Source organism: Cannabis sativa, chromosome 6 (genome assembly GCF_029168945.1).
Source record: "Cannabis sativa cultivar Pink pepper isolate KNU-18-1 chromosome 6, ASM2916894v1, whole genome shotgun sequence".
Taxonomy (NCBI): Eukaryota; Viridiplantae; Streptophyta; class Magnoliopsida; order Rosales; family Cannabaceae; genus Cannabis; species Cannabis sativa.
In genome coordinates, this window is record NC_083606.1 from 50554060 (window position 1) to 50568457 (window position 14398).

The 14398-nt window shown below is 36.1% G+C and overlaps 2 protein-coding genes across 2 annotated transcripts; one reads left to right on the forward strand and one right to left on the reverse strand.

The window, feature by feature from the left end:
• Positions 1-3461: 3461 nt before the first annotated feature.
• On the reverse strand, positions 3462-6221 carry LOC115695306 (pre-rRNA-processing protein ESF2-like). The gene is made up of 3 exons (XM_030622381.1): positions 6020-6221; positions 5828-5908; positions 3462-3634 (listed from the first exon to the last, which is right to left on the reverse strand). The coding sequence occupies exons 1-3, from the start codon at positions 6219-6221 to the stop codon at positions 3462-3464; spliced, it is 456 nt and encodes a 151-aa protein (XP_030478241.1).
• A 6990-nt stretch (positions 6222-13211) lies between these two features.
• Positions 13212-13964, forward strand: LOC133039285 (uncharacterized). The gene has a single exon (XM_061118145.1). The coding sequence runs from the start codon at positions 13212-13214 to the stop codon at positions 13962-13964; it is 753 nt and encodes a 250-aa protein (XP_060974128.1).
• The last annotated feature ends 434 nt before the right edge of the window (positions 13965-14398 follow it).

Sequence of the window (14398 nt, forward strand, 5' to 3'; positions counted from 1 at the left end):
TAAAATAATTTCCAACAAGGACTTCAATGCCCCCCAGTATCGCGGATAACTTTCCATCCTCGGTTACCCGTGACACCTTGGTCGCTTCAGTCATGAATCTGCTGATGTATGCCCGGAGTGACTCGCCTGGTCGCTGTTTTACTTCGACCAAATCTCCCAGATGCAATGGGAGTTGGCGTGAGGAAGAGAATTGTGCATGGAATTCCGAAGAGAAAGTTTTCCATGAACTAAACTTTCCTAGAGCCAACTTGAAATACCATTGTTGTGCGGCCTCCGACAGAGTTGCGGGGAAGATTCTGCAACATACGTCTCCTCGCACTCCTTGTAAATCCATCTGCATCTCGAAATACTTGAGATGAGAGAGAGGATCTTCTCTCCCAGTGTACATCTTCCATGTTGGCATCTTGAACTTGTGAGGTAGTGGCAGGAGGTTGATTTCTGGCAAGAAAGGAGTTCCGCGTGCGCGGTCCAACTCAAGAGCATTGTTACGTTGCCCGGCCATGCCATGAAACATATTATTCAGTTCGTCAAGCTGGGCCTGCACGGCTGGGCTGACTTCATTGGAATTTTGGTCGGGTTGGGCTATGTCAGCGTCTTTTTGAGCGGGGATTTGAGTATGGGCTCAGGACTGCACATTCGTCGTAGTATTCTGCTCGTCTGCTCCCCTTCTTCTGTTTAGGTCATCCCGTAGGTCACGGGGTGTTCCCAACCTTTCAAACACAGAAGAACCTGGCTGCCTTAGCGATTGGTTCGCTTGGTTGGCAGGTGGAATGGCTCCATTATTTTGAGTGGATCCATCAAGCATGACTCCTCCTGATGAATTCCCGAACAAGGTCTGTCCGCCTACCTCTTGGCCCAGGAGTGGAACTCGTGACCGGGGATTGGACGGCTAACCATTGTTTGTCTGGGAGGCATTCACCGTCGGGTCATCCTCGGCTTCTCCAAGGGGAATGACGCTTGGCGCCTGCTGGCCTACAGTCTGATAGGCTCTCCGTATCAGCACAGTAGCTTGCCGACTACGATCTTCGAATTCTGCATGGTGAGCCCTTAATGCCTCCATCTCTTTATCTCTCCACTCGGTGAACATACGCCTCTGTTCGTCAAACGCGAGGTTTACTGCGGCACGTAACTCCTCCTGATTGTGATGCAGGGTATTGTTGTGGCCCTGCATGAGTCCAAGCGTAGCACAGAGATTTTGCAATTCGGTTGCATCTCCGATGGTTGTTTGGGCGCTGATGCCTGGTGGAACAGTCATGTTATGAACATCCTGGCTGTGTGCGGAACCGTTATTTCCGGTCTCTTGCACACCAGGCGCAGTTTCAGTAACAGGAGTTGTTCCATCATTCACCACGCTTCCCGTCTGTCCAGGATTGACAGCGGGTGGAACCGTCGAACTCCCTGGGTCCTGCAACATCGGATCCAACGTCTATGAGTTTGCTAGGTTGGACAGGCCTCTGCGAGTTTGCACCATCGTGTTGAAAGAGCGATCTGTGATTTTGCTCTCAATGAAAGCACCAAAATGTTGACTTCGCTTTTAGCCAACGACAATGAGTCTTTTAATAAGCGATAAACGATATGTCGTAATAAGAATACGTAATAAAGCAAATAATAATAATAAGAAGACACAGAAATTTTATAGAGGTTCAGCCCCGAGCAGTTCGGTAATAGCCTAATCCTCGTTAGCTGTATTAACTTAAGAATAAGGAAGAAGATTCCTTTTCTTATAGCTCTTACAATAGTATCTCTGAATATATAATTCTTAGATAGCCTTAGCTTATAGCGTTTCGGCGTATTATTTCTCCTCTCTTGCCCAGTGAACATTCCTCGCTATTTATAGGGCAGGAAACTTGAGGAGGAAGAGTTTCCTCTCTCGTTACAAAGCGCATAAACACAAAGATCGTGGGATCATTGCTAAATGCTAGGATCATGGGATTGAGGCCGTATACACCGATAGTGGAATCGTGTGTATGCCATATCCACGCAAGTTGATCCCTGAGTTATAGGGATTGAGCTGGTGACTCACGAAGTGCTTGGCTGAATTTGCTAAGTGTTGCTCATTCTGCACGGCTCGTTGAGTATTCCATCATGGACATGCCAGCGAGGCATCCTGCTCGGCATGTTGAGCCAACCAAGTGCTCTAAGTTGATGCCACGTGTCACCATTCTTGTGATGCCACATCAGAGTGCCAATTTTGGGATAACATTTTCTTTTCAAGGGGTGGCACACCCTAAACCTAATTTTAATCACACTCTTCTCTTTTTTTTTTGTTTTTTTACAAGGGGTGGCACACTCCAAAATTATAATATAATATATATAACTAAATATAATCTTGTTCTTCTGCTCTCGGGTTGCCCAACTGTGATACAATAAGGCCAAGACAACCTGAAGTCCTTCTTCAAGCTTCTTTCAAAGTGATGGAGGTATTCGCTCGATTGACCTCACCACCCCCAAACTTTACTCCTTGGCCTTTCACCAAGAATTTTCTTCTTAAAAGTGCATCAAGTAGTTCCACCAGCACATCAAGATATACTCTTACCATCAAGAAAGATATATCACACATTGAATCTAGTCGTCCATGAGTATCCTTCGTTAAAGAGTTGGAAAAAATCACTTGTTGCCCAACTTCAAACATTTGAGACCAAATTTTTCTACTAAGCTTCTTCTTCTTTCTCTTCTTTTTGGGTGGATTATTAGGATCAAATGATGCTTTGTCTTTGATTTCTCATGGCTCGTGATCCTTGGCAATTTTTTTAAGGGGAATCGTTTTATCACATTCTTACTATTTTTGAATTTTGACTCCTCAACCATATTTGGATCCATATCTCAAATTGCTAAGCATTCTTCTATTGCATCTAGAGCACGTATAGGACGAACGACCTTGAATGTGGCTTGCTCATCTTTGGTAAGCTCTCATTTTTCAACATATATCAAAAGTCCTTCCCGTAGCAAGAAATGGCCTCCCTAAAATAATTGGAACTTCTATATCTTCCTCGTAATCAAGAATAATGAAATCGGCCAGAAAAATGAACTTATCAACTTGTACCAAAATATCTTCAATTTTTCCATCTAGATGAGTCATGGAACGATTCGCTAATTGCAGAGTGATGGTGGTCGGCCTCGCTTCTCCAATTCCCAACTTCTTGAAAATAGACATGGGCATATGAGATTAATACTAGCTCCCAAATCACAAAGAGCTCTTCCAACATCTCGACCCCCAATAGAAATTGAAATTGTAAAGCTGTCCAGATCTTTCAATTTAGGTGGAATTTTACTCTTCAACATAGAACTACAGCCCTCTATCAAAGCAACAGTTTCAACTCGCCAAGCCTCTTTTTCTTTATCAAGATGTCCTTCAAAAACTTTACATAGATTGGCATTTGCTCCAAAGCTTCCACTAATGGTATGTTGATGTGGAGCTGCTTTAGAACAACTAGAAATCTCTTGAGTTGACCATCGTCTTGCTACTTCTTGAATCGTTGAGGAAATGGTGGAGGTGGCTTTTGCAAAGGCTTTTCTGTAGCAGAATGCTGATCGAATGCTATAACTACTGGGGGAATTTCAACAGCTGAACTTGCTGGTTTTTTCGTTTCCCCCTCTTTTTGGATTGAAGAGAGCTCCTTGCTGCCCTTTATTTCTGCCACATTTGGCTCCAGAATTTTTCAACTTCTCAAAGTTACTGCTGGTAAAGATGTTGATGTGTCACGTTAACACAATGGCATTAAATTAATCAATGTCAATTATGTTATTAAAATATCTAATACGTATATTAATAAAAATTTCCCTTTTTAAAATTTGTATCGTTGTTAAATTATTTTTTTTTTCATTATGTTGTTAATGGAACTATTTTTTTTTTTTTTTGCTACTTTTGATTAAATAATTAGTTTCTTTTAATGTTGATAGAACTGTTTCTAAAGTTGGTAACATTTTTATCTTATAATTTTTTGTATTGTATTTTGTTCATTACGTTATTGATGAATTTAATTTTTTTCTACTGCTTTTAATTTAATAATAAGTTTCTTTTAAAGTTGATGAAACTTGTTTTTAAACTTGGTATGGTTTTTAGATTATAATTTCTCACATTGTGTTTTTTTTTCATTATGTTGTTGATGAAACTGATTTTATTTTTTATTATTTAAGAGTCTGGAAACTGGTTTTATTTTTTTAAAACTTGATTAATTATATATTTTTTGTCATGGTTGTTATATTATTCACTACAAAATTAGGGTCTGTAATGAGGACAAATGTTCTCGTTACAAGTTGAAAAATCCTCGGGAAAATCTTTTCTCAAGGACATGTTCTCGTTATAAAGTCTTTGTTAGAAGCTCGTCGTTAGAAATAACTTTTTACCAAGGACAACATTGATATTCTTGGTAAAGGCTATACCAAAAACAAGTGTTGTTAGTAAAAGTTAGATATGTTCTCAGTGGTTGCCTAATATTTTGACCCAGTTGGCTCGTTTATACCAAAAATATTATTCTTGGTAGAACCTTTTACCAAGAATAATTTTTTTACAAGCATTTTTTTAAGTTCAATGTAAATTTTCATAATAAATACATCATACACATTTTTATTTTGGTATTAATATTTCTCAATAAATGATAAAAGTAAAATTCATTAATAAAAATATCATAAATTAACTTTTTATATATTTTTAAGGTTATAAGTTTAATTACCTAAATACTAAACATGCTAATAAAAGAGCTCCTGAAAGAAATAAATACTACATATGAATATAATTGCTGACTCGGTCCTCCATTAGCGGGATGATTAGATTGTTGAGGCGAATTCTGCGATTCCAGAGTGACACAATTTGTCCTAATTAACAAGTTACTCCAACTTTCTAATTTGCTTCTACATATAAGTTATGACATCAGCTCCAACATATACACCAGCTTGAGGTGGAGGAAGTTGGGTAAATGAAGGTGGTACTGCCATCTCTCTTGTGCTAATTAGACACCCGTAACTTTTTTGGTGCCCACGATGTCTTCCAAAAAATAGTTTGAGCAAGTGATAGATCTTCGTCTCTTGCATTAATAACATTGCTTTGCTCCTCTTCTTCACAGAGTCAGGTTCTTGTGCCCAACTTATGTAGTCTGGATTTGTGTACTATCGTACGAGCATTCCTAACTCTCTCAAAAAATCTAAAGTGTACATGACATGGGCCCAGGGAACTCTAAACAATCCATTTATTATTGATATTTTGTGTTAATTTTAAAATCTTATATTGTAGGTGGGAAAATTGACGAATAATTATAATTGTTTCACTGAATACTGCGTCGTTTTAAAACCTACACTAAAAACTCAAAAAAAAAAACCTTAAGGGTTGGTTATAAAGCACAGCAAAAAGGAAAATAAAAATCCATAAAAAGCCTGACACTAAGACCCCAAAAAAATTTAAAACTCAATAGTGTCGGTTTTAAACCGACACTAAAAGAAAAAAAATATATATGTATACTTTAAGTGTCTGTTTTAAAACGACACCAAAAGTCAATAGTCTCGGTTTATAACTGACACCAAAAGTTTGAGTTTTTGTGACTGTGGAATAGGTGTCAGTTCTATGAACTGACACTAAAAGTATAAGTGTCAGTTTAAAACTGACACCAAAAGTACATTTTGTAGTAGTGGACCTATCTCCTTGTAAGTTTTTCCTTTGATGCCCCACTCGATAGGCAGTGGAAGTTTAAGGTTTTCTCACTTTTCTCGTGTGCTTATCCCTTATGGGGCCCACATTTTTTTAGAGGAGCTGCTGTCATGCTTAAATATTCATGAGTTAGTATATTCAAATAAATATTAATAACATAAGTTAAATATTTTTAAATTACATAACCTCGCACACAATCAGCTCTAATATTTCTCGCACCAAGAGGAGGATAACTTCCTCCATCACCCCCATGAGAACGAGCAACATCTATCATATATGATCAACACAAGTATTAGAAACTTTATAATAATATTAATCACATTATATTATAGTACCAATTAACAATATACATGTAATAAATTACCACTTATTCATCACTATAATAATCATCATCATTATAAGTTTCTTCTAAATTATCAGTTTTAGGGTTGTGCTCATTATCATCTTCATCTTCCTCTTCCTCCTCTTCTTCTTTGTCTTCCTTCACTACTTCTTCCATGTCTTCCTCCTCTACTTCATCTATGTCTTCCTCCTCCACTTCATTCATGTCCTCCTTAGGTGGATTATTATCTGTATCCATTAACTCTAATTAATTGATTGTAATTTTTTTTGTTGAATTAATACAATCCTGAGTTCTAGTCTTTGGCTCTAGAAATTGTTTTATGTCTTCACCTCTGTTCTTGTAGCATTTTTAGATTTGAGTTTCATAGTCAAAAAGATCTTCTTAATTTAGATATCATTTTGATTTTATTTGTAGGACATTGAATATCACACATTGATCATCAAATTCTATTTGTAGGACATTTGCATCAGTTACAGACTAATGGAAGCCCAAAGTCATTTTTTACAGGTTAATACAATTAGATATGAGAGTTTCAGGTATTATTTGTGTCAATTATGGCTGATTCAAACGCTCAATTTTGTCAATTATAGACTGATGCAAAAACTTAAACAAATATGTCTACTGAATATATGTAAGTTTATTGAATAAATGCAAATGACTAATGTGTCACTTTGTAATCAACGCAAATAAGCAATATTGCAGTAATGATAACACAAACTAAACCTGCCAATAACTACCACCCCCAAACCTGTCCATGCAAAATAGGAAATACAAGCTAATTTTATAGTAGGTTTAATAACATTCATTCCAAACATTATAAACAATGAAGTTGATCTTTTGAGAGTTTCAAAACTATTGGAGTCTTAAAAAATAAAGAAGGTGTACCTCTTAGTCCGACAATCAGAGAAGAGTTGTTGTTTCAAATTGGAGCACCAGAATTCGTGGTCCAATAAGGAGAGTTGTAAGCACTTGAGAGTCGGTACTAAAATCATTTAAAAAGAAACGATTACGAGTAGTAATAATCTTGTTAAATTTGTGTGCCTTTGTAATTGGTCGAGTTAGTTACTTGTATGAAGCTGTTAAGAATTCAATTAGTGTTACTAATAGTGATAGTTATTTTTGTTTGTCCTAGTGTTGTATATTAAGGGGTATGCAAGTTATTAATACCTTTAACTCTCATTTATTAAAGCTTAAGCTCATAATGTACAAACATTACAAGTTCAAAAAACTTAGGCATAGTCATTACAGTTTTTGATTCCTTTAGTTCTCAAGTTATTGTTCTTAGTTTCTGTGTGATCGTTCTTTAGTTTCCTGGTTGAAGTTGAAGAGGATTAACTGCATTGATCTCCAACAGGTGGTATTAGAGCTTGGAGTCCAAGAATCAAAGATTGAGGTTTCAAGATTCAAAGAGATTGATCCAAGAAAATGGAGAATGCGAAGTTTGATCTTAAAAAGTTTACAGGGAAGAATAATTTTAGGTTATGGCGAGTCAAGATGCGTGCTCTACTAGTTCAGCAGGGTCTGCACGATGCATTACTGGGAGAATTAAAGCCTCCTACTACTCAGTCTAAGAAAAAAAAAAACCAGACATACTCGAAAAGGCACATAATGCCATAATTCTCAACTTGGGGGATCGAGTGCTTAGGGAGGTTTCGAAGGAGATTACAGTTGCTGGAATTCGGCTGAAGTTAGAGAACTTACACATGGTAAAATTTCTTGCTAACCAGTTGCTCTTAAAATAAAAATTGTATGCTTTTAAAATGATTCTAGGCAAAACAGTTAATGATCATTTAGATGATTTCAACAAAATAATTCTTAATCTAGATAATATAAGGGATCAAGATAGAGAATGAGGAGAGGCAACTATTGTGCTGAACTCCTTACCTACAGAGAGCTGGTGGCTTTAAAATTAACTCACAAGTCAATAACAACCCAAATATGCAACTACGTCGTAAAGACAATTGAAAAGCTTCACAACATATATAGATTCATGATGTTATAAGCGAAAGAGATATGAATTGGTGGGGAAGTTGGAAACTATCAACGCTGCTTTTGCTGAATTATTTGGACTTGTACATCTTTTCAACATACCGGTCTAAATTCTTGATGTGTCAATCGGAGACTCAGATATGAAGAGAGAAAACCCATTCGAAAGCATTTAAAAAATATTGTACGTTGATACAATTAGCTTACTATTGTGCTTGTATTTTGAAATTATTAATAAATAAAAATCTAAATTTATATAGCTGAGATTATTAGTTAATTGTGTAAGTTTTATCTTGATGGTCGAGAAAAAAAAATACAAGAAGGTTGTTGTCAGCCAGCTTCGGCAGCTTTGACCACCTCACTTTTTTGATAGATTCGTGGATGTTGCTTATGATAAAATTAACACCACTGGCTGCTTGGAAAGAAAATAAGTTACTATCTCAACTGAGTTGGAATTATGTCTCTTTCTTGTAGGCAAATTGTATCAAAACTTCTAAAGAGTTAGCACCTGATTAAGGCTCAAATTCATAAATTTTAAGGCCTTAATTATGTATAAAAAAATAATATAAATTAAATATTTTCATTGTTTTAATTATAAAATTATTTAAGTTGAAAGTATTTGATTTATTTTAGTTTTGTGTTAAATATTTCATTTGGAGCAAGAAAGTGGTTTATATAAAAATTGAGTCCAATTACACAAGCCCATTAATAATAAATTATGGATTTTTGTATTGTAGAACACGTGATGAGTAAGGCATCAATCAATGATGCAATGAAAGTGGATACATATGTATCTTTTATTTCAAGAAAAAGAAGAGCAGTTGTCTTACAATTCAATTACTCACATTCCCAGCGGGTTCTTCTCCTCCATCACACATTGACGCGCGCGTGGCCATGAAACCACCTCTTCCAGCATTCTCTTGCGCACGGACCCCACTACCTGGTGCATATAACACTACTTTGAGCTTTTTGTGCCATTTATTCCACTAAATGTAAATTTGCACTATAAAAGGAACCAAATACAATGTAAAAAAGCATCAGATTTTAGAGTAGAGAAATATACTTTCTCATCTTGTTCTCTCTTATTACTATTTTATTTTACTTATTTTAGTGACAAAAAATGAGTGAACTATTTTAGAAATATTGGTGAGGTTAGAGTGTAGCTTTTGTAATTCTTATTTCTATTATTGATATTGATTCTTTTGTGCTTCATCTCCATATCTCATTTTTATTAAATTGTTCTTCATCTTCTAATTTTTCTTCCAAATTAATAGTATCTTTTATATAAGTTCAGTCGTATTTTTCTTATGTAAGTTAGGCTATTAATATTTTGGTATATTTATTATATTTTATGTCATTTACTGCATTCTGCCAATAATGGTATTTTGTCGATTTATGATATATAATATGATATGCTTTCAAGTTAGAGGTAAAATTCAATTTATGCAAGATTAATTAATTTGCGCTTTTATTATATATATCTTCCAGTTGTAATTAATGGTGTAGAATTGCAACTATGTTTTGAATTAATATTTGTATTAGAATAGGATTTGCATAACTACATTTCTACCTTACCAAATTCTTTATCTGATCAACTTTCTCATCTAATCATTTTTATTATTTTTAGTTCATTCACATTTATATCATTATTTATTTATATTAATCTTTAGTGGTAATTTACCTCCCTATGGATACGACATAGTCCGTTTACTACCGCGACCGCAGTGTAACTAATTGGGCGACATCAGCATATAAATATATATATATATATATATAAAGAATATGCATGTTTGGTTATAATATTGCTAAGTTTCCTATGTAATATGCAATATGGGTACAAAAACTGAGTATAGTTTACCAGGAAAACGATGAAAAATAGAAAAAATTATCTAACACATCAAAAGAAATTTTAAAAAAATTACAAAAATACGTCCATATCGAAAAAATTTTATTTTTTATTTTTACGGTTTAAACTTGTTTATTTACAAAAATATTTCTTCACTATAAACAAAAAAACTGTTATTTTATTATTTTATAGTTTATTTATAGTTAATTTATAGTTGTCTTGAAATTAATTTTTCGTTTTTTAGTTATTCTCTTACTTTTTATTGAACAAAGTGTATTTTTGTAATTATATTTTTATAAATAAAAATTTTAAGCCTTAAAATTATAAATAAATCATAAAAAAGAGTATTTTTAAAACTCTAATAAAAAATATACAAACACAAATCATGATACAAGGCAGTGACAAAATACGTATATATAGTAAGTTTGGTTGGATGCTGGAGATTTGAAATCCACGAGTCCACCAAAATAATAAATAAATTATTTCCAACTAGGAAGATAATAACTAATTTTAAAATTTTTTATAGCTTAATATGGTAAATATGCTAATAAATATTTCTTCTCTTATTCTCTTTTAATATACCAAGTTTACTAAACAATAAAAAATGATTGATCGTCTCCATCTAATTTAGGTAGGCACCAAATACATCATCTCCTTCTATTTTTCCATACATCATAATTTGAGAAGGGAAATTTGACATTTTATGCTTAAACATTAGATAGAGTGTTTAATTATACCACCCTTCTAAAAATTTTATAACTATCCTATTCTTTTATTAGTGACCCCAAAATACCCCTCTCCTCTAACCGAAAAAATCCCAAAAATTTTGCCTCCTTCTCCCTCTCTTCTTCACGCACTCTCTCTCTCTCTCTCTCTCTCTCTCTCTCTCTCTCTCTCTCTCTCTCTCTCTCTCTCTCTCTCTCTCTCTCTCTCTCTCTCTCTCTCTCTTCACGCACTCTCTCTCTCTTTCACTCTCTCTCTCTTCACGCACTCTCTCTCTCTCTCTCTTCACACACACTCCCTCTCTATCACTGTCGCCGACTCCGCCGAGTGCCACTCGATCCTCTCCCGGCCGACTGCCACCTCCACCATTTTCACCCTCAACCTCCACCTCACTCAACAAAGCAATGGGTAAGTGTTTTTCTTAGTAAATAGTGTAGTTTTTTGTTGAATTGCATGGATCTGAACGTTGTTAGTTGTAATTTGTGACTTTTGTGTCATTGAAATGGAGGTAGAGTTTGTGGCTAACAGTCTGGGTTTTTCTGGGTTTTTTTGTTTTTTGCAATTTTATGCGACATCATGCGATGTTTTGTGCGATGTCATGAGAAATCTGAGGTTAGGGATGACATGATTAATTTTGGCGACTTTGTATGATTATTGTACGATTTTATGTGCGATAATGATGTTTGGCGATTTGTGTGCGATATGTTGTGCATCTTTATGCGATTTTGTTAACTATGTGATATTGTGCGACTTTATGCGATTTCTTTCCTTTGTTGTGCGATTATTGTGCGACATCATAACTGGTTTATATTATGTTAGCTTAAGGCGATATTGTGCGATATTGTGCGATATTGTGTGCGATATAGTATGGTGATTTTTAAATGTAAGTTTGTTTGTATTTCTTTGGGACAGATTCATCTGTATTTGTGCCTGTACTGTATGATGGCGTTTGGACTTTGGAGGGTTTCAACTGGGTATTTGATTCCTCAAAAAGTAAGACATTGATATTGGACATTGACTGTACAGTGAAAAAGTTGCGTGAAGTTTTGCATGAGGAGTTGGAGGTGGACCCCTTGGTGTATGAATTGAAGTTAGAAGTTCTTTACATGTACATGAAAGGCACTAAGTTTCCACCTAAGGATTTAGTGAAAGATAGTCAACTACGAGTCTTCTTGAGCATGAAGGCAAAAATGAGTGTGGACAACTTATTGCCACTATTTGTGACTAAGGTGAAGAAGAATGTGAATTTGGAGCAGACTCCCCGAAATGTAACCCCTAGAAGTGTTGTTGGGACTCTTGTCCCAGAAACTGATCTGGGGGTTGGTTTGGACGAGCAAGTTGGCACTAATGTAGATGATGAAAGAGTGGGTATCGAATTTCATCATTCAGATGAGTTCGATGATCCTTTTTACAACAATGATTCTGTGGTTGATTTGGGTGTGGATGATGATGTGGCTACAGATGTACCTCCCCTGAGGATGGAACTAACTCCAAGCAACCAAGTAGAGCGACAAAAAAGACCCCCCCGTAGTGAGAATCGCCAAACACCAGGAACTAGTAGCAATCGGCCAGGTCCTTCTGATAGTGCTCCTGTATCTGAATTTGAAGTTTCTACTAAATTCAAACCTCTTGTGTGGACAAGGGAAGACATAGAGGAAAATAATGTGTATACAACATCTCTTAGTGGTACGCCTTCAGGGGAGATATATCTTGTCAAGTTGTACAAAAACAAGGAAGAATTGAAGAATGTAGTGGGAAGGTATGCACTGAAAAATAATTTTGAGTGGATGGTAAGTAAGTCTGGCACTGATGTGTTTTACGTTACTTGTAAGGATGAAAATTGTAAATGGAGATTAAGGGGGAAGAAAAAGGCACTTTGTGACATGTTTGAGGTTACTGTGTTTCACAACGAACACACATGTAACTTAGATTCTAGACATTCTGATCACCGGGAAGCAGCACCGTGGGTCATTGGTCACATTATTAAGAACAAGTACACATCAGATGGATCTAACTACAAGGCAAAAGACATACAGAGGGATATGTTTGATGAATATGGCATCAAGATGAGTTATGAGAAAGCTTGGAGATGCAGAGAGAAGGCAGTTATGTACAAGAGGGGTACTCCAGCAGAATCTTATACGAAATTATATGGTTACTTCTACATGCTGGAACAGAAGAATCCAGGCACTATTACTGACATTGTCAGCGAGGATAACCGGTTCAAGTACTGTTTCTGGTCACTCGATGCTTGTAGGAAGGGATTTAAGTTTTGTCGTCCTGTGATTAGTATCGACGGAATATTCTTGAAGACGAAGTATGGAGGAACACTGTTAGTTGCTGTTGCGTACGATGCAAACAACCAATTGTTTCTGGTAGCCTTTGCAATTGTTGACAGTGAGAATCATGACTCTTGGAAGTATTTCTTGCGGAAGTTGAAGGAAGCCATTGGTGAGGTTGAAAATCTTATGTTCATATCGGATAGGCATCAAAGCATTGAACATGTTGTTGATGTTGTTTTCCCAAAAGCATGCCACTGTGCATGCTTCAAGCATATTACTATGAATGTCGTTCACAAGTTTAAGACTGATGTATGCAACCAACAAATATGGCTTGCAGCTTACGCATAGAACAAGACGGAATGTGATAGGCATTTTGAGGTGCTGAAACAGATGGACCCTGCCATTGCTACATACGTCGAGCAAATAGGGTTTGAAAAGTGGGCTCTTCCTTATTGTCCAGGCGATCGGTACAACATAATGACAAGCAACGCTGCCGAAAGCTTCAACAAGGTGACAGAAGAATTCAGAAAATATCCAGTAACTATTTTGGTTGACTTCATCAGGTTCACACTTCAAAATTGGTTTGCTTCTCGTCTCGAAAAGGCTAGTAAGTGCGCTACTCCTTTGGCTACTACTTTTGAAAATGATTTAAAGGATCAACACAAAGATGGTATGTTCAGGAGTGTCCTTCGTAATGGTGCCCAATTGTTTAACGTTGGTACGAGTCCTCAAGGTGAGAGAGGTGGTGATGTGAACTTAGTGGAGAGAACATGCACTTGCAGACTTTTCCAAACGCTCAAAATCCCTTGTCCCCATGCATGTGCTGCAGCAGTTAGTCAGAATGTGAGCGTGTACACACTTTACTCTCCATATTACACTAAAGAAACGTGGAAGAAGATCTACGATGCCACAATTAATATTGTTGGCGAGGAGGATGAGTGGGTATTACCGGAACATATCAAGAACATAAGAATCGGGGTACCAGTGGAGAAAAAACCAGTAGGTCGACCTAGGAAGAGCAATGCAGGTAGAAGACCGACGAAGCGTCAACCGTCTAGTGGTCAGGTGGTAGTGGAACCTCGTCATTGTTCGCTATGTCACGGTTCAGGGAACAACAGAGCTACATGCAAAGCTCGAGTTTGAACCATTTCTCTAATATTTAAATGAATATGTGTTGTATTGCTGGTTGTTATATATTGTGCGATTTTCTCCTACATTAATACTTTTTTTGGTTTGTTTACCGACTTTTAGGCGACATTATGCGATTACTGTGCGATTTTTGTGCGATTTTAGCTGACAGGATCTTGATTTTGATGTTGTTTTGTTATGTATATTTTTGGCGATATTATGCGATTATTGTGCAATTTTAGTGCGATGTTAGCTGACAGGATCTTGTTTTTTAGTTTGCTTGGTTTTGTTTTTTTTTGGCGATATTATGCGATTTTAGTGCGATTTTCGTGCGATGTTAATTGACAGGATCTTGATTTTTTAGTTTGTTTGGTTCTGTATTTTTTGGCGATATTATGCGATTAATGTGCGATTTTAATGCGATTGTTACCAGAATTATTTTTCAAGAT